Source organism: Eleutherodactylus coqui, chromosome 2 (genome assembly GCF_035609145.1).
Source record: "Eleutherodactylus coqui strain aEleCoq1 chromosome 2, aEleCoq1.hap1, whole genome shotgun sequence".
In the NCBI taxonomy this organism is placed as follows: Eukaryota; Metazoa; Chordata; class Amphibia; order Anura; family Eleutherodactylidae; genus Eleutherodactylus; species Eleutherodactylus coqui.
Genome location: NC_089838.1, coordinates 330959568 through 330982754, shown reverse-complemented (window position 1 = coordinate 330982754; position 23187 = coordinate 330959568). Strand labels below are relative to the sequence as shown.

Here is a 23187-nt window from a genome sequence, read left to right as displayed (position 1 = left end):
CTCCGTCTGCCGGGACAATTCATTCCGCGATCGCCGGCAGCCCATTGCTTTCAATGGAGTCGGCCGTATTGCCGGCTCCATTGAATTCAATAGGCTAACATCGTTCTGCCGGGACCAGGGGAGTATATATATATTTTTTATTTTTACACATTTCTAGATGAATTGCAGGGAAGGGCTTATATATTTAAGCCCTTCCCGACAATTCATCCCGCGCTCGCCGGCAGCCCATTGCTTTCAATGGAGCCGGCTGTATTGCCGGCTCCATTGAATTCAATGGTCAGTGCTCGTTTAATCGAGACGAGTACCGCGTGGTGCTCGTCTTGAGTAACGAGCATCTCGAGCACCCTAATACTCGAACGAGCATCAAGCTCGGACGAGTATGCTCGCTCATCTCTACTCAAGATACAAGCCAGCTCCCTGCGGTCGAGCCGTGAAGAGGTGACAGACAGAGTTACTTTTGCCTTTATAACATTAGTATAGATATACAGGAGATACCCAGGTTATACCAGCATGGTTTATCACTATTTTGCTCCTGAGATGTTGGAGCATCAGCGGTCTTTTTCTTGCATAAACAGCGCTGCTGTCTGCGATTTCTCGCTTGTTATTCCCGCGATAGACAATAGGAGTTTCTAATGTTGAAAAAGCATGGCACAAAAATCACAAAGTCTGTGCGTTGCAAAGCGATAAAAAGAAGGCTCGATAGGGAAGCATGGGGGAAAAAGTAGAACGCAGAAAGATAGAACAGGTCGCAATTTTTTTTTCACGCCACATCGCATGAGTGAAAACATCACAAATGGGTATGAAACCTTTGAAGATCATTGGTTTCATAATTCTGCGTTTTCACTCACTCCCACATGATGCGATTTTATCGGATGTGTGAAGGCACCCTCACCATCTGGCTTCACATGCTGTCCGATGCAGCCAACAAACAGGGCCGCGACACTGCAGCCACGACCTGGACCCGCTCTCCTGTCTTCTTGCGTACTACCACTACTGACACCGCTGACTTTTATGGCACCATTGCTGATGCAGCCGCCATCACTGTCCTCCCTCTCACCAAACGAGATCAGGGGGAGGAGGTGCGGGACTGCATTACAAAGGAAGCCCAAAATACTGCACTCTTCCTGGGATTCCAGCAAGACCTTCACCCGGTACCCCGACCGCGTCCTGCAGGGCTCTCAACACCACCTACTGCTGTCTGGTATGCAGGCTGTAATTCTCACTATCTGCCCTCTATTTCCTTGTGGGGTCTCTTCTGGGGGCCGATACTTGTTTAGGGACCTCCCACACCGGACAGAATTACTCCGCACGGATATTTCTGCATCACAATGTTATCCCCGTGGGGCTCGAATTCCGCAGCTGGTAAAGACCGCACGATTACTTCAAACCTGCATGATTAAATTCTGCAGTGGAAAGGTTTCCTGCTACGGTATAGGGACGTCTTGTGGACTCGTTTTGGATCTCTAACATCCAGGAGATGGAATGCTGCAGCTAAAGTCTGCGGAAAAAATGAAAGACGCAGTTAATAATGCAACAGAATCTGCACTGATTGGCAACATCCACATCTGCACTGCGTCCTGCGGACACTTCTGTCCCGTCTGTGCAGGTACTTGGGGTGAAGTGTGGCCAGCAGCGCTGGAGGCCGCGGAGCAGCCGGAGGGCTTCTGTGTTACACAATTCTTGGTGTTTCCTGCAGAGCAGGAAGCTATTAGAGGAAAACTAACAGCTCAGGAAGTGGTGTGCGGGGTAGGAAAGCGGAGTTCTGTCTACTAGAGGTCACCGAGACTTTGGACCAGCAGCAGCATCTCAGCATGGACCCACCTTCTGCAGGTAAGTAGCTATATCTCCCTTCACATAATAGACCGCCCAGTACTTACCTTATGAGGATCACCTACTGTTCTGCCTAAGGGCTCCTTCACACGGGCGTATTTACGTAACATATTGATTTCAATAGGTTTGTTCAGATCTGCGCATTTTGTCACATAATGTTCGATTGCGTGAATATAATCGCGGCCTGACCTATTATTGTGCATATCGTAAAAACTGCAATAGGCCATTAAAAAGAAAGGGCCAACACAAATCCACAGGAAGGCCTCATTCACACGGGCGATGCGTTTTTACAACGGCCACATCGTGGCCAAAAAACACATGAACTGTACATAGTCACAATCAAGTTGAGATGAAATTTTACATGTTTTCACCCATTCACATGGGCAGTTGTAGAGTATATATGCCCATAAGTCCTTCGGCTGACAAATACTTGGAATTACTTTTAATGCCTAAATAGAGGCACCTGTCATGTTTCTGCAGCGCCAGCTGCTGCTAAACCCCTCCCCTCCTCCTTTCAGTAGCTCCCATAGAAGTCTATAGAACCCGGACATGTGCCCCCCTCCAGATTCAGAACCCCTCAAAGACCAAGCTAGGCAGGATCCCTGTCCCACATAGCCTGTAAATTCCTCCTCAGGTCCAGCCCATAGAATAATTTCAGGAATGGAGTACCATGGTCCTTGACACCTACAATAATGATAACCACAAATGTGAGTCCTTGGGTGGGTGTGTGTGGGAGGGGGGGGGGGGCTCATTCCAACTTTTTTTTAACTTAAAGGAACTTCAAAGGCTTGTCTGAAACAAGTTTCCATGTTTCCTGGCTTCTCTTTAAAGTTCTTGTCCAATACCATCTTCAAATCCATATCTTGTATACATATGATGCAAATATTTACATACATCTTTAGGGCTCTTTCACAGGGACGTCGTTTTCACGCAGTATAGGCACGTCAAAAAATCACGTCTATTAGATCCAATGGTTTCCTATAGAAATGTTTGAGATGAAGGAATTTTAGACGCACAAGAAATCCAGGAAACCATTGGATCTAGTCGCATGTCCAAAGATAGGACATGCGACTGCAATGTACGCATCTAAGGTCCGTACTGCGTGAAAAGATGGACCTGACCTATCTGTGGTGCGTGATGTGCAGGAGTTTCCATAGTCTCCTATAGGAGTCGGTTGACACACACCACACCGCTCCTGGTCACTTGAACGGGCAATTTTACCACTAATTAAGCTCGGTACTTAATTATAGGAAATCTTCCATTCACGCTATTTTTCACGCAGTTAGCCATGATTTTTTTGCACAGCTATTAGAGTGTGAAAACGACGCCTGCGCAATGCCCCAAAGAACTTACTGTAGGCTGAAGTTCTGTCAACGTGACGCCAACACTCTGTCTGGACTCCCAAAGAAATAACAGTCGAGTCGAGTCCAGCAATAGTTTAGAAACCTGGGAGTGTACAGTTTTACTATCTTTTGGTATTTGAAATACAACTTGATTTACAATACTGTGGATAAGCACTTGGAACAGATACACGCATGTACAATACTAGGCAGGCAGTTGCACACGATGAGAAGATACAGAGATATTATTTTGATAAAGACCTGACCTTAACGCTCTTTCCTTTCTTCTTGAACTGGTTGGATTAAACAAGTTCCCCACTAACTGTTTTAGATGAAGGGTTGCTTTAAATTTTAGTGAAGTGTAAATGAAGCAGAGGGTCAAGTGGCTGAACGGCTAATCCGGGTATTAAATTCCCTGGGTAACTATGACTCACTACTTGATGAAAATGGACCTCAGAAAGGTTTTTCTTTCCTCCGCTGTGAGGTGCCAAGGGAACAGGTTTACACCTCCCTCGACCTCGGAAGGGAATGTGATGAACTGCTCGCTTGTTCTAGTACTGGTAATTCCTCCTTTGTGACACGACTAAACTGCAACCTCTCCTCTCTCACACATGGCTAAGTCTGCCAAACTGCTCACTGACTCTTCCTTTTATCTCCTCTGTTCCATTCCCATACTTTCTGGACTCCTCCCACTCTGCATAGGGACTTGTGTTGTAGCTTTACTGCCCTTGGGCTCTGCACTAGTGAAGTGGCTTAGAAGAGAAGGGGAGAAACAGGGTCTCTCCTACAGATGGCACCTTCTATATCCATGGACGGCATATAGACAGGTGTGACAGGACAAATGTGCTGTGAGTGTTCTGGAGGACCCGCTGGGCCACTACACCTGCATCAAAGAGTCCTTACGGTAGGAACAGTAAGACTGTGGAACTGTCTGCCTGAGGACGTGGTGATGGCAAAATCCATACAGGAGTTTAAGAGGGACTAAGTAACTAGAAGGGTTGTAGATCTCAAACGTTGATCCAGGGATTACTCTGATTGCCGTTAAGGAGGCGGGGAGGAATTTTTCCCCCAGAATGAAGGCAAATTGTCCTCTGCCTCATTGTTTGTTTTTTGCTTTCCTCTGAATCAGACTAACTCATTAGGTTACTATGTTTTGTATACATGACCTGATGTACATTTTTATACAAGGTATTTATGGATATACTGCTTTATACAGGACTTCCTTTGAACAAACCTTCTGAACCTGTCCAAACCCAACCTCAATGGCAGAACACAGCAGCCCCTTCCCAGCAGCCGCTCCTCTATAATCCCAGGGCGGTGGTCCTCCCGGGACTTCAGTGTCTTGTAGAGGTAAGAGATTATATCAACTGATCAGCAGGAAGGGGGCAGTAATTAAGTCATCTATTTCATGACATTGTTTACCTACAGGTAGAAGAGGTTACCCTGAACAAAAAAGGTGAGAAAGTCAAGTTATGAGTCCTAATAGCGCTGCCCCTTAACCCCTTAGTGACTAAGCCTGTTTACGCATTAATGATCAGGCCAAATTTTGGAACTCTGACATGTGTCACTTAACATAGAATAACTCTGTAAAGGTTTTGCATCTCCAAGTGATTCTGAGATTTTTTTCGACACATATTGTACTTCATTTAGGTGTTAAAAATAGACCGATAGAATTTGTGTATATTTGGGAAAATTAAAAAAAAAATTGTTATTTTTTTCACATTTTCAACTGCAATATATCAAATATGTGCAAACATACTATATTAATATTTGATGTGTTTCACGCTTGGAAGGATCGCAATTTCACAGAAGCGATACGATTTTAATCAAAAACGCTGGCAAGCGCGATATTGGACTACGTTTCTCAGCTCCATATCGCGCTTACCCATGTGAATGCAGCCTATGGCTAATATCACACGAGTAAGCGAGATATCGAGCTGTGAAACTCGGCCCCATATCGCGCTCATGCACGTGCGATGTCCCCACGGTTGCGAGGTGTCTTTGTACCCAAAACGCCTCCAATCACTTTTGGGCAGTTGTGATTCCCCCAGATCAGCAAGTATTCCCATGGTTTTTCCATCGCACGCCATGCTTTGTTTTCCAGCCTCATTGAGAAACAATTGGCGAGGCGTTCTGACGGAACGCCCAAAGATAAACCATCATGATGCGAGAGAAAAAAATAAAAGATCGCTCATGTATCTGACCCTATTCAGAAGCACGGGGTTCATATTCACGTGAGATTTGTGCATCGCGCAACAAACAAATCAGGCCCCATTTTATCGGCTGTGTGAACGGGGTCTGAAGGTAACATGACATTGGCATTGTGGTCCTTGTAAAAAAGACTGAAGAAAAAAAACAACTCACTGCTATGGACTTTATTTATTAATTGCTGCAATGTAATTAGGGTTCATCCCAGGCGGCGCGGTGTTTGTGACCTGCAGCTCCTGTATATCACTATACTCAGTGACCTGCTGAAAGCCTTCACTGACTGCCTCACTTTTCCTTCCCCTCAAAAAAGTTGTACAATGCATTATATGTATCAAAGTGGTACAATCACAAAATACAGCACGTTGCACAATAAACGAGCCCTTCCATGTCGGTGAAAAATAAAAGTGTTATGGATCTTGGAATGCAACAATTAAAAAATAAGTGCATAATAGGCTGGTCACTAAGGGGTTAATCATATCTCAATGCAATATTACAAGGAACGCGTGATCTGGAAATTACCAATTGTGTAAATCATATAATGAGTGCAGGGGGACTGGATAATAAATCTATGTACACTAGACAGTGTATGAAATTAGTGCAGGGGGACACTCACCTGGATAGGAGAGCCGCCTGCACCCAAAGTCCGAGACTGCTTGTAGTGAATGTATCCCATAGCCTGCTATCCGATGGAGACCGGAGACCTTTCCAAGAATTGAGGAAATCAGGTTTTTTGGGTTAAACATATTTTTAAGAATTTTTAGTGATTTATTCTCAATGTCATTTACTTAGCCTAACAATCATCTGACACTTCCTGTTCTGTAGAGAAAACTTTTCAGCCGTTATCTCCTTATCACAGGCAAGATTACACGTATACATAGATGACACCGGATCTACCATTCAGCATAGTTGATAAGCACAGCTCACCTCTTCCCCTCCCTGCACAATAACCTCTGCACAGGTTGCACAGAATGCCTAGGACTGTTTCCCATAGAAGTCAATGGTTCAGCTCCTGTCTACTGTGTGAATGACCCATGAAGCTGCTATAAAACATATCTGCATCTCCGGGAAGATGGCCAATGGCCGCCCCATAGTCATATACAGACAATAGGAAAAAAAAAAATCTACAAACAATAACGTTTCACTACGATTTCTTTAGTTTAGGTTCTAGATCCCCTTTAACCACTTTTATAATATACCGGTCTGCTGATCGGGATGCTTCTCATGTGACCCCATCTCTCTGCTCTGGTGGTTGTAATTACTAGCAGTACATCCAATGTGATCTATGACAGCCCACCCCTCAATGTAGGTGTTGTCACACACCCCGGCCGTCAGCGCACAGTAGATGATGTAACAAGAAACTGCAAACTGTTCTGTTATGCAGAGTGTTAGAATACGGTTAGGATATTACATAACTCTGCAGATACGATACACAACCCCGACTAGAGCGAACGAGCAGCAACCATTATATGCATTCAGCATGATATCAGGTATTATCGCACCCCAACCAGTGAATAAACAAGGAGTAGTAAGTGAGCGGTGGCAGCTTGCCACACAAAGTCCAAGTTACCCCAAGTTGTGTCCAGAGAATAGTCCTAAAAGTCTCTGCCGTGGATACGGTAAAGGTGCAGTGTTTATTCTAAGTGTTTGAGCTCAAATTCTCCAGGTTTCCAGACAGTGTAGTGCGACTAACAGACCTACGTAGTCCCCAACAGTCACTGTGTTTACACACACATATGGCTTTTACAGAGGCCGGACTCACTTACGATCCGTTGCGGTTAGAATACTCGCTGTCCACCTGTGCAGTTTGTTCTCTTGGTAAACGGGGTTATGGGGGTGTCACTGTGTGAGATAGGATAGGGCTGTCTATGGTTAACCAATATGTGAAAGTACCTGGGATGAGGGAGTCACAGGGAGAATGGTGGAAGTGTTCTGGATGGCCGATGCCATGTAGAGATAAGGGATGGTGGGGAGGAGCAGGTCTTGTATCTGGGGCAGGGCTTCGCCCTCACCCAATGGCTGGCACAACACTTTATATAACTGTTAATGCCGTCCTGGACTCCCAACAAAACCCTCAGATCACCTGGTACTGGGCAGTCAGGAAGAACGTGTCAGATAGCTATACAGGGGGCTAGATGCTGGAACAGACAGACAAAAAGGCCCTACCACCCACCTACCAATGGACAAGGGGACAGGAAAGGCTCGGGCATCCACACAGCAATGGATGGGTAGAACAAACAGATTAGAACCGGACATATAACAACCAGATGGGTGGATCAGACATAAAACAGACATAAGCCAGTGATTGACAAACACCCTAAACACTCACCTGGCGTACCTGCACGCATCAACAGATGGAATTGCTACAGTATGTATGAGGTATTGGGATTGCCTGGCTGGAGAAATCCACACCCAGCCAGCTCAATTATCTCACAGCTGTGAAGGTGCGCTGCGGGAAACTTATAGAACTACAGGTCCCAGCAGCACAACCTAACAATAACATTACAAGGAACATTAAATCATTCGGCCACAAGATGGCAGCAGAGCCTCATTAATACTGCAGATGGAATGCACAGTGTGGGGCTCAAATTCAAACATCCACAAATTAGAAGCTCAAGGAGAAATGGCGCGGCACGTGCTAAGCGAATTTAAGCATTGAAGTTGTAATTAAGGCTCTTTATTACACGAATACTGAGACTTTTATACGTTTCTTAGAACATTTTTAAATCCTAGAAAACTCTTTTAAGACTTTTTACTTCACATTTCCAAAACTTACGGAGATTATGGTGGTACTATTGTATCTTGATGCCACTGGAAGCTAGGAGTGTGACAGCTGTCACCAGGAGTGAACGCCCCGGCAGGCCCCTAGCATTGCATTGGATCACAAAATACAGCAATAGGGGGCAGGGGAGCGAACAGGACACAGCGGCTGTGATCCAGCGTGGCTGCAGGGAGGCAGAGGAGAGACCGACGGTGGGGGATATGTGCGCTGCCGGCAGCTCCAAGACGCCGGAGGACCCCAGCAACAGTGCGAAGGCGAGGGTGATACTGGCCGACAGCGGGGACGACAGAGCGGAGGGGGGAGCGGGAGGGAGCTTACAGCGCCCTGTCCCCGCTGCCGCAGTCACTGTTCAGAGGCTGCTGTCTTGCAGTGTTTCAAAGCTGCTGACCACGCTCCTGTCACCCGCTCTCACAGTAGTCCCCTGCCAGCGTCGCATCTACGCTACCGGCGGCCCCACTCTCACAGTAGTCCCCTGCCGCCATCGCATCTACGCTTCTGGCAGCCCTGCTCTCACAGTCCCTGGGGAGGAAGGCCTTACTGCTGTATCTTGTGAGCCAATGCGACGCTAGGGGCCTGACAGGGGCAGTCTCTCCTGGTGACAGCTGTCACACCCCTAGCTTCCGGTGGAGTCAAGCTACAATAGTACCAATTATGGTTTAGCTTTCGTTGCCAGATCTGGGCAGACTCTCTTCACAATACGCCGGGAGTCGGAGTGCTGTGGACCGTCCTTCCATCTGAAGTTCCAAGATCCATACAAAAGAGATGTGGTTTCACTGTATATGCAGTCAGGAGAAGATTGCTGTGGAGGAGACACCCGAGTAAGCTTCTCGCTACCCCAAATAACCAACCACTATTGCATTGAGAATGAGAGGTAGTCACGGCTCCTCCCCCTTAACAACTGGAATGTAATGTTTTAGAGCTGACCTAGCAGAATATATGAATGTTGGAATGATAGCTTCATTCATAAGGGGATAGTCTAGTTTAGAAAACCCATTTTCATATTAAAGGGGTTGTCAAGTTGTAAACTATTGATGGACTATCCTAAGGATCTGTCATCAATAGTAGCTCAGTGGGGTTCTGTCACAAAGGATGCTCATGCACCTGCTGATTTCTGCAGGAAGCAGACAGCTCCATTCCCACTGTAGTGGCACGACTTGGTATAACAGGCATTAAAATGAATAAAATGTTGCTGTAATACCACGCCTGGCCACTGCAGTGAGAAGGAGCTGTCTGCTTTCTGCACCCATGAGCTCAGTGCCCAAGCCCTGAAGCAGTTGATAGGCTGGGATCCTGAGTAGCGGAGCCATACCAGTCTACTATTGATGGCCTATTCTGAGGACAGGCCATCAATAGTTTACATCTAGACAACACACTTAACCCCTAATCAACACAGCAGCCAATTTTATGGCATTTTTTTTCATCCTCGCCTCCTAAGACCCAAAAGTTGTTTGTTTTTCTTTTTCTTTTTCCCCCCTGTCAGTAGAGCAACATGAGGACTATAATTCTACTATATAAAGTAGTGGAACGTTTTTTTTAACAAGTTCCTGTAGGGTAGAATCGCCCCAAAAAATGCAGTTGCTTCATAGTGTTTTAGGGTTTTGTTTCCTGGCACTCTGTGTGCAGCAACAAGACTGACACAAAGATAAGGGCTGATTTGTTTAACAAGACCGTTCGGTCATTCAGTTCTCTGTACAGCGAATGAGAACGACTGAATGATTGAATGTTTAAGCTGAACGCTCAGTGAGCGAGCCAGCGACGATCCTTAGGTTTACATGAAATGAACTATGAATTATCATTCAGTCAATCGCTGGCCACGTTTACACGGAACAATTACCCATTTATGCTGAATGAATTTTTGAATGATCATAATCATTCCGTGTAAAAGTGCCCGAAGTTGTTATTTGGCGGATCAGTAAGATTGTGGTGATCTCAAGTTTATAGTTTTTGCTTTAGTATTCCTACTATACTTAAACCGCCCCTGCCCGATGGTATCCCAGGGCTGCGGTGTATATGCGCCGCAGCCTCAGCTGTCTGAATGGGCATTAATACGGGAGCTGCCGCCATGACTTGGTCACTGCTGCCTCTCATTCACGCGATTCTTGCCCGCGCTGCGGCCGTGACGGGGCTGACCGAAAATTGTAGCGCCGGTGTGAAAGAGCCGTGACAATGAGTAAGTCGATCATTGCTCATTCTCACGGTGTACACAAGCTGATTACCAGTTTAACCCCTTGAGTGGCACGCCCGGAAATTTTCCGGGACGAGCTCCACTGCCCATAGCGATATAGCCCGGAAGATTTCTGGGCTATGTATCACTATGGGAGCTGCAGAGCACAATGCCACAAGCTGTGACAGTGTGCTCTGCCTGCACAGACCCACAGAGAGCAGTTCAGCACTGTGAAATAAGAAGCTGGGAGATACTGCCGATCTGTCAGCAATCTCTTGCTTCAGAGTCCTGCTTTGTTTAAAGGTTGCCATAGAGACCATCGGCTTGTCAGAAGCAAGCCGATGGTCTCTGTGGCAGGGAGAGCTTGGTGCTTGGCTGTCAGAGGACAGCTAGGTACCAGCTCTTACAGCAGAGGTCAGAGAAAACCTCCGATCTCTGCTGTGTTAACCCTTTACATGCTGCAGTCTATGTGACTGCAGCATGTAAAGGGCTGTCACTGCAGCATGTAAAGGGCTGTCACCATCGGACCCCCGGAATGTGATCAGGGGTCCTGATGGGTCCCTGTGAAAGTCCCCTAAAGGGACAAAAAAAAAAACAAAAGTAAAAAAAAAAAAAAAAGTAAAAAAATTATTAAAAAAAAATAATAAAAACACTTGTCTCCCTTTACTTGGTAAAAAAAAAATCAAAAATGCAATCCCACATGTGGTATCCTTGCGTCATAATGACCCAGAGAAGGAAGTTAATGCGTTATTTAACCCCTTAATGACATGGCCCCTTTTTTTCTTTTTTCCCCATTTCTTTTTTTCCTCCCCCCTGTTTAAAAAATCACAACTTGTCCTGCAAAAAACAAGCCCTTATATGGCCATGTCAATGGAAAAATGAAAAAGTTATGGCTCTTGAGACGCAACTGCAAAATTAGTTGAAATTCAATGATTAGATGATTTTAAAAAACCTGCCCTGGTGGGCGCAACAGGGTGGTAGGAAACCTGCCACTCAAGGGGTTAATGGAGATTACGTCCAAACACAATTGTTCATCCCCGTCCAGCCAGCGTTGATCAGCTGCACATCACCCCATAGTAACAGGAAGATGTCCAGATTTACAAAGCCCAGTTTGCAGGTGAAGAAGCATTCAGAAGAATGTTCAAGCTCAATAATCGGCCCATGAAAAAGGACCATTGCTCCCTGGTCGCCAATTAGCTGATTGCTGCGAGTCCCTCTTGGGAGTCATTTTTGTGATTAGCTGATTGTCAATTAGGAATTGTCAAATAGAATAGTTCACCCACTGAAAGCAGCACTGTAAAGCAATCCCTACCTTCTAATGTAAATACTAATGGCCCTCAACCTCCATAAAGGGTTTCTCTCATGATGACAACCCGTTCTTATGTCTTCATCGGGCACAGGAAAATTAAAGAGGATCCTGTACTCTAGACTCCTCTTTGAGGCACTCTGTTGGACCGAGCCCATCCATGTATTACATAGTCAGTCCTTCATTTCAACTGCAGACACATAATACTAGATTTTCCAAGCAGAGGCCTGATCTTCCCCCAGAAATATCAACTGATCACCAAGGGTGCCAGAAGCCAGACAAGCTGTGTTCAGCCAATTGATTGCTCTGTTAAAGCCACACAAAAAGTTATGTGCAGATGCCATCTGTGATGAGATATGAAGACGGTTTGAACAGAATTTCTTCTCATCCTCCAGCTGATGATCATCGTTCTTCCTGCGAACACTATAGGTTTCGTGAAAATTTTGACCTCTCCTCGTAAAATGAACATCTGGATTGAGAGAAATTTTGGAAAACCTGTGCTGACGGCTGAGCTGCCCTTATCCAGCTCTGAAGGACCTCTTGAGGTGAGATGTAAGATGTGAAGGTACAAGGTCTGCAGGTGGACCACTGCTTGGACAACGTTCATCAGTGGGTATAGTTCTCCTCCTTTGTTGCTTACATCACCCCTGGTGTAAATGTTGAGGTCCATCCATAAATGATGTGTCTCCAAGTATTTTTTTTAATACCAGAGACAAAACAATACATTAAGCAGACATTCCTTAGTGTGGTTGCATATAGTTAGCGTCACTTGAATGTTTTTTTCATTAGATATTCAGTGTAAATGGATCCTGTCCGGTGGCCAAAATAATCCAAAACAGAGGAATGAAATCTACTGATGTCATCTTTCAGTTTCCGATGGACATGGAGGCTACACTAAAAACTGCTATCTTGGCTACATACCTGTACATGGTGAGTTGTAGACACCAGAGATGGTCCTAGGAAAAAAAACAGGAAGATGCCACATGGGCCTCTTCCATCATCACCTCTGTAGCCCAAAAGGTGTAACCTTCTAACATACACATCTACCGCAGGTAGGAGTACTGGCCATGTGGGGCTGAGTATCTCCCTGATGATTGCACTAGTGGAAAATAGCAGATGCTTCCAACAATCCTTCCATATGAGTGGTTCTTTCTTCAGTAATATTGACTCTTGCTGCTCCTGCTATCATCAGTAGTGTGCGGCTCAAGGCTCGGTGCAACGTCTTGGCCCCATTGTAGTGGATGCACCAGAATAATGATACGTGGGAGGAGGCAGGACAATGACACACTGGCGCTTCAGAATGTTTGCCCCTTCTTTCTTCCATACATGATAGATTTAACCATTTAATTGCAGATGTGATTAGTATTGTTGCTAATTAGAGATGAGCGAGCACCAAAATGTTCGGGTGTTCGTTATTCGGAACGAACTTCCCGCGATGCTCGAGGGTTCGTTTCGAATAACGAACCCCATTGAAGTCAATGGGCGACCAGAACATTTTTGTATTTCGCCGATGCTCGCTAAGGTTTTCATGTGTGAAAATCTGGGCAATTCAAGAAAGTGATGGGAACGACACAGCAACGGATAGGGCAGGCGAGGGGCTACATGTTGGGCTGCATCTCAAGTTCACAGGTCCCACTATTAAGCCAGAATACCGGCAAGAGTGCCCCCCCCCCTCCCAACAACTTTTACTTCTGAAAAGCCATCATTAGCATGGCATACCTTTGCTAAGCACCACACTAGCTACAACAAAGCACAATCACCGCCTGCATGACACTCCACTGCCACTTCTCCTGGGTTACATGCTGACCAACTGCCCCCCCTCCCCCCCCCCCACAGCGCACACCAAAGTGTCCCTGGGCAGCCTTCAGCTGCCCTCATGCCACACCACGCTCATGTCTATTTAGAAGTGCGTCTGCCATGAGGAGGAACCGCAGGCACACACTGCAGAGGGTTGGCACGGCTAGGCAGCGACCCTCTTTAAAAGGGGCGGGGCGATAGCCCACAATGCTGTACAGAAGCAATGAGAAATATAATCCTGTGCCACCGCCATCAGGAGCTGCACACGTGGGCATAGCAATGGGGAACCTATGTGCCACACACTATTCATTCTGTCAAGGTGTCTGCATGCCCCAGTTAGACCGGGATTTTTAATTCATAGACACAGGCAGGTACAACTCCCTATTGTGAAGTCCCTGTCGACCGACAGCATGGGTGGCTCCCTGGAACCCACCGGCGGTACACAAAAATATCCCATTGCATTGCCCAACACAGCTGAGGTAGTAATGTCGTGCGTAATACAGGTGGGCTTCGGCCCACACTGCATGCCCCAGTCAGACTGGGGTTCTTTACAAGTGGACACATGTAGGTTACACTCCGTGTGCACCTACAGCATGGGTGGCTCCCTGGAACCCACCGGCGGTACACAAAAATATCCCATTGCATTGCCCAACACAGCTGAGGTAGTAATGTCGTGCGTAATACAGGTGGGCTTAGGCCCACACTGCATGCCCCAGTCAGACTGGGGTTCTTTACAAGTGGAAACAGATGCATTTATAATTCCCTGTGGACCCACAGCATGGGTGGGTGCCAGGAAGCCACCGGCGGTACATAAATATATCCCATTGCATTGCCCAACACAGCTGATGTAACGTCAGCTGGAATGCAGGTGGGCTAAAAATTAATTTGATTACACTGTAGGCGAGGGCCCACAAAAATTGCTGTATCAACAGTACTAATGTACATCCCAAAAATTGGCCATGGCCAGCCAAGAGGGCAGGTGAAACCCATTAATCGCTTTGGTTAATGTGGCTTAAGTGGTAACTAGGCCTGGAGGCAGCCCAGTGTAACGAAAAACTGGTTCAAGTTACAGTTCCAACGCTTTTAAGCGCATTGAAACTTTTAAAAATTGTTTAGAAAAATTATTTGAGTGAGCCTTGTGGCCCTAAGAAAAATTGCCCGTTCAGCGTGATTACGTGAGGTTTCAGGAGGAGTAGCAGGAGGAGGAGGAGGAGGAATATTAGACACAGATTGATGAAGCAGAAATGTCCCCGTTTTGGATGGTGAGAGAGAACGTAGCTTCCATCCGCGGGTGCAGCCTACGTATTGCTTAGGTATCACTGCTGTCCGCTGGTGGAGAAGAGAAGTCTGGGGAAATCCAAGCTTTGTTCATCTTGATGAGTGTTAGCCTGTCGGCACTGTCGGTTGACAGGCGGGTACGCTTATCTGTGATGATTCCCCCAGCCGCACTAAACACCCTCTCCGACAAGACGCTAGCCGCAGGACAAGCAAGCACCTCCAGGGCATACAGCGCTAGTTCAGGCCATGTGTCCAGCTTCGACACCCAGTAGTTGTAGGTGGCAGAGGCGTCACGGAGGACGGTCGTGCGATCGGCTACGTACTCCCTCACCATCCTTTTACAGTGCTCCCGCCGACTCAGCCGTGACTGGGGAGCGGTGACACAGTCTTGCTGGGGAGCCATAAAGCTGTCCAGGCCCTTAAAGACTGTTGCACTGCCTGGGATGTACATGCTGCTCGATCTCCGCACCTCCCCTGCTACCTTGCCCTCGGTACTGCGCCTTCTGCCACTAGCGCTGTTGGCTGGGAATTTTACCATCAGCTTGTCCGCAAGGGTCCTGTGGTATAGCAACACTCTCGAACCCCTTTCCTCTTCGGGAATGAGAGTGGGCAGGTTCTCCTTATAGCGTGGGTCGAGCAGTGTGTACACCCAGTAATCCGTTGTGGCCAGAATGCGTGCAACACGAGGGTCACGAGAAAGGCATCCTAACATGAAGTCAGCCATGTGTGCCAGGGTACCTGTACGCAACACATGGCTGTCTTCACTAGGAAGATCACTTTCAGGATCCTCCTCCTCCTCCTCCTCCTCCTCAGGCCATACACGCTGAAAGGATGACAGGCAATCAGCCGGTGTACCGTCAGCAGTGGGCCAAGCTGTCTCTTCCCCCTCCTCCTCATCCTCCTCATGCTCCTCCTCCTCCTCCTGTACGCGCTGAGAAATAGACAGGAGGGTGCCCTGACTATCCAGCTGCATACTGTCTTCCACCGCCCCCGTTTCCGAGCGCAAAGCAGCTGCCTTTATGGTTTGCAGGGAATTTCTCAAGATGCATAGCAGAGGAATGGTGACGCTAATGATTGTAGCATCGCCGCTCACCACCTGGGTAGACTGCTCAAAATTACCAAGGACATGGCAGATGTCTGCCAACCAGGCCCACTCTTCTGAAAGGAATTGAGGAGGCTGACTCCCACTGCGCCGCCCATGTTGGAGTTGGTATTCCACTATAGCTCTACGCTGTTCATAGAGCCTGGCCAACATGTGGAGCGTAGAGTTCCACCGTGTGGGCACGTCGCACAGCAGTCGGTGCACTGGCAGCTTAAAGTGATGTTGCAGGGTGCGCAGGGTGGCAGCGTCCGTGTGGGACTTGCGGAAATGTGCGCAGAGCCGGCGCGCCTTTACGAGCAGGTCTGACAAGTGTGGGTAGCTTTTCAGAAAGCGCTGAACCACCAAATTAAAGACGTGGGCCAGGCATGGCACGTGCGTGAGGCTGCCGAGCTGCAGAGCCGCCACCAGGTTACGGCCGTTGTCACACACGACCATGCCCGGTTGGAGGCTCAGCGGCGCAAGCCAGCGGTCGGTCTGCTGTGTCAGACCCTGCAGCAGTTCATGGGCCGTGTGCCTCTTATCTCCTAAGCTGAGTAGTTTCAGCACGGCCTGCTGACGCTTGCCCACCGCTGAGCTGCCACACCGCGCGACACCGACTGCTGGCGACATGCTGCTGCTAACACATCTTGATTGCGAGACAGAGGAGGAGGAGGAGGGTGCTTTAGTGGAGGAAGCATACACCGCCGAACATACAACCACCGAGCTGGTGCCCGCAATTCTGGGGGTGGGTAGGACGTGAGCGGTCCCAGGCTCTGACTCTGTCCCAGCCTCCACTAAATTCACCCAATGTGCCGTCAGGGAGATGTAGTGGCCCTGCCCGCCTGTGCTTGTCCACGTGTCCGTTGTTAAGTGGACCGTGGCAGTAACCGCGTTGGTGAGGGCGCGTACAAAGTTGCGGGAGACGTGGTCGTGCAGGGCTGGGACGGCACATCGGGAAAAGTAGTGGCGACTGGGAACTGAGTAGCGCGGGGCCGCCGCCTCCATGATACTTTTGAAGGACTCCGTTTCCACAACCCTATACGGCAGCATCTCCAGGCTGATGAATTTTGCTATGCGGACGGTTAACATTTGAGCGTGCGGGTGCGTGGCGGCGTACTTGTGTTTGCGCTCCAACAGTTGCGCAAGCGACGGCTGGACGGTGCGCTGAACTACACTGGTGGATGGGGCCGAGGACAGCGGAGGTGAGGGTGTGGGTGCAGGCCATGAGACGGTTGTGCCTGTGTCCTGAGAGGGGGGTTGCATCTCAGTGGCAGGTTGGGGCACAGGGGGAGAGGCAGGGGTGCAAACCGGAGGTGGTGAACGGCCTTCGTCCCACCTTGTGGGGTGCTTGGCCATCATATGTCTGCGCATGCTGGTGGTGCTGAGGCTGTTGGTGTTGGCTCCCTGGCTGAGCTTTGCGCGACAAAGGTTGCACACCACTGCTCGTCGGTCGTCAGGCGTCTCTGTGAAAAACTCCCAGACCTTAGAGCAGTGTTCCCCAACTCCAGTCCTCAGGGACCGCCAACAGGTCATGTTTTGTGGATTTCCTCAGTGTTGCACAGGTGATGTAATTATTGTCAGTGCCTCACACATTGCCACAGTTGTTCTTACTATAGGATATCCTGAAAACATGACCTGTTGGTGGTCCCTGAGGACTGGAGTTGGGGACCCCTGCCTTAGAGCACCTCGGCCTCTGCAGGGTGGCATGGCGCGAGGGTGCGCTTTGGGAAACAGTTGGTGGATTATTCGGTCTGGCCCTGCCTCTACCCCTGGACACCGCACTGCCTCTTGCAACCTGCCCTGCTGATGCCCTTGACTCCCCCTCTGAAGACCTTCCTGAGTAGGCGTTGCACACCAGGTGGGGTCAGTCACCTCATCGTCCTGCTGCTCTTCCTCAGAATCCTCTGTGCGCTCCTCCCTTGGACTTACTGCCCTTACTACTACCTCACTGCAAGACAACTGTGTCTCATCGTCATCGTCCTGCTCACCCACAGAAAGTTCTTGAGACAGTTTGCGGAAGTCCCCAGCCTCATCCCCCGGACCCCGGGAACTTTGCAATGGTTGGGCATCAGTGACGATAAACTCCTCTGCTGGGAGAGGAACCACTGCTGCCCAATCTAAGCAGGGGCCAGAGAACAGTTCCTGGGAGTCTTCACGCAGCTGAGCAGGTGTCATTGGAGTGGAGTGAGGAGGCTGGGAGGAAGGAGGAGCAGCAGACAGAGGATTCTGATTTGCAGCAGTGGACGGCGCAGAACTGCGGTTGGACGATAGGTTGCTCGAAGCACTTTCTGCCATCCAGGACAGGACCTGCTCACACTGCTCATTTTCTAATAACCGTCTCCCGCGTGGACCCATGAATTGTGCGATGACTGTCGGGACGCCAGAAACGTGCCTCTCTACTAATCGCGCCGCAGTCGGCTGCGATACACCTGGATCAGGAGTTTGGCCGGTGCCCACACCCTGACTTGGCCCTCCGCGTCCTCGGCCGCGTCCACGTCCTCTAGGCCTACCCCTACCCCTCAGCATGCTGTATTACCAGTGATTTGATTTCACAGGCAGAAAATAAATTGGCGCAAGACTGCAGGCCAAATATAATCTTTTCCCTTTTTTGAAAACGAAAGGCCCCACTGCCTCTATTGAATGAATAATCTAAGTTTAATAACTGTGCTGTGGCCCTGCTAATGTGGCACAGAACTTGAGGGTAGCAGAGTTATTATAACTCTGGCAGAGCAGGTATTTTTTTCCCAATTAAGGAAAGCAAATGGCGAAGCCAGCAGTAAACCGTAGCTGGGTGCGTCTGATTTTTAAACGTTGCACACGCAGCCGACACGTACACACAGCCCTTAGGACGGACAGAGGCAGGACAAATAGAATTTTTTTCAGTTTTTTTCCACCAAAAGGCAGCACTGCGTATATTCAATGAACATGAGAAGTTTAATAACTGTGCTGTGGCCCTGCTAATGTGGCACAGAACTTGAGGGTAGCAGAGTTATTATAACTCTGGCAGAGCAGGTATTTTTTTTCCCAATTAAGGAAAGCAAATGGCGAAGCCAGCAGTAAACCGTAGCTGGGTGCGTCTGATTTTTAAACGTTGCACACGCAGCCGACACGTGTCCACAGCCCTTAGGACGGACAGAGGCAGGTCAAATAGAATTTATTTCACTTGTTTTACAAGCAAAAGGCCGCACTGCGTATATTCAATGAATAATAACTGTGTTGTGGCCCTGCCTATACAATTCTTTCCCTGCAGTATCAATGGAGGGTGGAATGCTCTGCAGAGGCGATTTTGAGAAGAAAAAAAAATGCAGCACAGCTAACAGTAGCCAGCACAGTACTGCAGACGGTTAAATATGGCCCTAGAAAGGACCGTTGAGGTTCTTGAAGGCTACACTCACTCCTAACACTCTCCCTGCCTATGCAACACTTCTGTCCCTAATGCCGGGTGCAACGCTCTGCAGAGGCGATTTTGAGAAGAAAAAAAATTGCCACTGCTAACAGCAGCCAGCACACAGCTATCAGTGGCCCTAATAAGGACCTTTGGGGGGTCTTGAAGCCTACACTAACTACCAATTCTTTCCCTACAGCAGCTCCGGTACAAACAGCACTGTCCCTCATCTAACTCACACGGCATCTGAGGCGAGCCGCGGGAGGGGCCGACTTTTATATTAGGCGGACACCTGATCTCGCCAGCCACTCACAGCAGGGGGGTGGTATAGGGCTTGAACGACGCAGGGGGAAGTTGTAATGCCTTCCCTGTCTTTCAATTGGCCAGAAAAGCGCGCTAACGTCTCAGGGAAGGAAGTGAAAGTAACCCGAACACCGCATGGTGTTCGTTACGAATAACGAACATCCCGAACACCCTAATATCCGCACGGATATCAAGTTCGGACGAACACGTTCACTCATCTCTATTGCTAATCCTATCTTATTATATTCTGTTTTTCCCTTTTATTCCGATCAGAGATACCAGCTGACTACACTGTCCAGCAGCTCCTCAAGTTCTGACAGGAATGTTTCACATCATGATGATCAGGGTGCATTCTGGAGTCACGAAGGCTTCGATGGACATTGTGACAGTGGTGGTTTTAGTGGGGACTGTGGAGGAGGAGGAAGTTGGGACTGTGGAGATGGAGGAGGTGGGGATTGTGGCGGTGGAGGAGGTGGAGATTGTGGAGATGGAGGAGGTGGGGATTGTGGCGGTGGAGGTGGGGATTTTGGAGATGGAGGAGGTGGGGATTGTGGCGGTGGAGGTGGGGATTGTGGAGGAGGCTGTGATTAATAGTGATTCTTTTAATTTCTTATTTTTTATTATTATCACAATCACTGTTGGTCACTTTTACCTTTATTTTAGCTCCAAACCAAGTAATCCCTCCCCTGAGCTGTGACCCCTGACAGCCATCTCAGCAGCTGCCTCTGTACTCCAGTTCAGACCTTATTCTGATTGATTTGCTTGTTTTGCTTCCCTTTTCCAGATGGGCTTCTTCGGCAGAGACATATCCAAGCCATGTAAGAGTCCGCAAGCTGAAAACTGCACCAAAGTTTTAAGAATCCTTGCAGGCAATCTGTTGGCTCGAACATGGTGCCCAAACTGCAGGCATCATGGTATGGAGCCAGAGGAGCCGAGCGGACTGATATAACGTTTATGGTAAAGATTCAGTAGAACTTATTTATTCATTTATATCTCTGCAGATTCTGAGTTGAACAGTCCAGTGGGCGGAGCTATCAGTGATTGACCCCCTATATGTACAGTCATATACAGACTGTTGTCAATCAATGATCGCTCCGCCCATTGGACTGTTCAACTCAGAATCTGCAGAGATATAAATGAATAAATTACATAGTTTTATGGAAAAGATTCAGCAGAACTATGTATCAGTCCGCTCGGCTCCTCCGGCTCCATATCATGATGCCTGCAGCTTGTTCAAACTGACAGATTCTCTTTAATTTTAACAATGGCCACAGTAAATGTCCGGTTTCTGAAACCTTCATGATGAGGATCGTGTTCAAAATTATATTATATACACATAGACCGATGGGATAACTAATTACCTACGAGACTGAAAAAAAGACCCCATATAAGAAGTGACATAACGGTATTGTGTCTTTTGGAAACTTTATTCCGGGGTTAAGTTGGAAGAAAATAGTGCTGGCCGTTTATACATTTTGAGTGCAGTACATGACCCGGGCGAGTACGTCCTCATGTTATCACATGTTATTAGTAGGCAATCTTGTTCATTATTTTTTATGCACATTCTTGCTCATTTCTTTTTATTGTATTTAAATGTTACTTTTAGCTCCGCCCCTTTCTCTCTCTGATGCCTTTTTCCCTATTAAGGGACCCTTTATATGGGACATAATTAGTCCTCACAGGCCTTTTCTGCACCACAATGTTATCCCTGTGGGGCTTGAATTCCGTACCTGTTAAAATCCACGAGTCAGTACTTCAAAACAGCTAAATTAAATCTTCTGCAGCATTACGGGCGTCTTGTGGAAATGTTGTGGATTTCTAACATACAGGAAATGTAATTCCGTAATTAAAGTATAGGAAGAAAACCGCAAGACATTCTGCTAGTTGTTTTGGCAAGCACATTTTGCAGTTAAAAAACACAATATAATTCGCCCTTTTTGACAAAATCGGCGCCTGCTGCGCCCAGCGGACAATCCCGGTCCCCGTGGGAGGTCCTTTATCATGCTGTGTTTTATATTGCTGCATACATCCGTTGAACTGAAGAAAGGACCGAAGAGAAATGCATGCTCTGTCCAGAGGGTCCGCTACTAATGAACTAGCAGAAGACTGTAGAAAAAGGACTCCTACAATTTTCTGGCAATTTTCGTGTTTCTGTGATTCTTATGCATTTTGCATCCATTTTTCATGTGCATTAAAAAACGCCAGTCACCCATATGATGTCATTAAAGGGCCAACTCAGCAAAACCCATGGTTACATGCGCTAAAAATGGGTCACACTCACTTCATGCTATTGCAATCCGTTGTTTTTAATGCACTCATTGACTTTAATGGGTAATTTTTGTTAGAAAAAAATCTAAAAAAATAGGACACGCTGAGGACTCGGGGCTCACACACACTGGGGTTTTTTTTCTTGCTCTGCGAGAGCGAGTAAAAAAAAACACTTGCCTTGCAACGCAAGAAAAACGTTGCAATATTGCTCAGTGTTTTCAATGGGGCCCGCCGCAGCATCGCTAGCCCCATTGAAAACATAGAGAGCTGTGGCTGAAGTCCAGCATACTATCCCATTGAAAGCAGTAGTTTTGTGGCAACCCCTGTAGCATGACTTTCGGGGAAGGCCTTGAAATATAAACCCTTCCCTGAAAATCATCTCTAGCTGATTACTAGCTAAGCGCTGCCTGTAATTGGCTGAGCGCTCAGCCTATCAGCACTGCCCTTTCTGGAGGCAGGATTTTTAAATCCCCGCCTGCTGAAAGTGCTGGACAGCAGTGCAAGGAAGCCAGCCGGAGGACGTGTCTGAGCGGCGGAGAGGTGAGTAAAGTTTTTTTTATCGTTTCTTTGACCAGCGGGGGATGATTTTCAGGGAAGGGCTTATATTTCAAGCCCTTCCCAAAAAATCATGCTGTGCGGTTGCCACAAAACCACTGCTTTTAATGGGGTTGGCAGCAGAGGGCTGGAGAGTGGGAAGGAAGGGGAAGACAGCTCAGATGGTAGCGTATGTCGGCTGGCAGTGAAATCCGCGGCCGATATCCGCTCGTTTGAATAAGCCCTGAGCGTCTGAGTAAAGTAATGGCCATGTGAATATCGCCATCCAAATCAATGGCGTCTTTTTCCGTTCAATTTTTTTCAGTCTGAAAATTGCACAGAAAAAAACCGCTTGTGTGAATACAGTCTGAGGCCTCCATCACATGAGATTTACGTTTGACAGCAGGCAGCGCTTATTTGCATAAATGAATATTTTGTAGTGTCCCAGAACGTCATCCTGGCCTCCTCCATAATTGTCATACATGTTCAGTCTCATGTGGATGGACTGTACAAAACTGCCATGTCAAGTTTCTGTATATGTGTTGCTCAGCTGTGGCATCTGAAGGGTTAACTCCCCTAAAATCATTGCCTGTCAGCTCTGCTGCTGAATGTATTTTTCCTCCTGTGTCATGTGGTACAAGTGAGGTGATAAATTAGAGTATCTGAGAGCAGGATGGAGTTCAGGTCTCTCTTTATCCTGGGTGCTGACACAGAGCCGCATGAAATCACCATCAGCTTCCATGTTGGTGAAAATGGAAGAGGAGGAACAACATCCCGTTACGTATGGAGACTGGATGTGAGAGGAGCGAGTACTGTCCAGAGAGAGAGCATACCAAGCCCAAATTTCACTAAACCAGGTACCCGTTTACACTACAGGCCTTATTTTTCCTGTGTGGCCATCCAGCAATAGGATC

At 47.7% G+C, this 23187-nt stretch overlaps 1 protein-coding gene across 1 annotated transcript; it reads left to right on the top strand.

The window, feature by feature from the left end:
* Positions 1 to 1758: 1758 nt before the first annotated feature.
* On the top strand, positions 1759 to 20516 carry LOC136610334 (uncharacterized). The gene is made up of 10 exons (XM_066589564.1): positions 1759 to 1830; positions 4387 to 4520; positions 4599 to 4626; positions 8818 to 8975; positions 12023 to 12172; positions 12417 to 12557; positions 19745 to 19919; positions 20135 to 20145; positions 20256 to 20385; positions 20473 to 20516. Exons 1-10 carry the CDS (start codon positions 1812 to 1814, stop codon positions 20514 to 20516), a joined length of 990 nt encoding a protein of 329 aa, XP_066445661.1. The 5' UTR covers positions 1759 to 1811.
* Positions 20517 to 23187: the final 2671 nt, after the last annotated feature.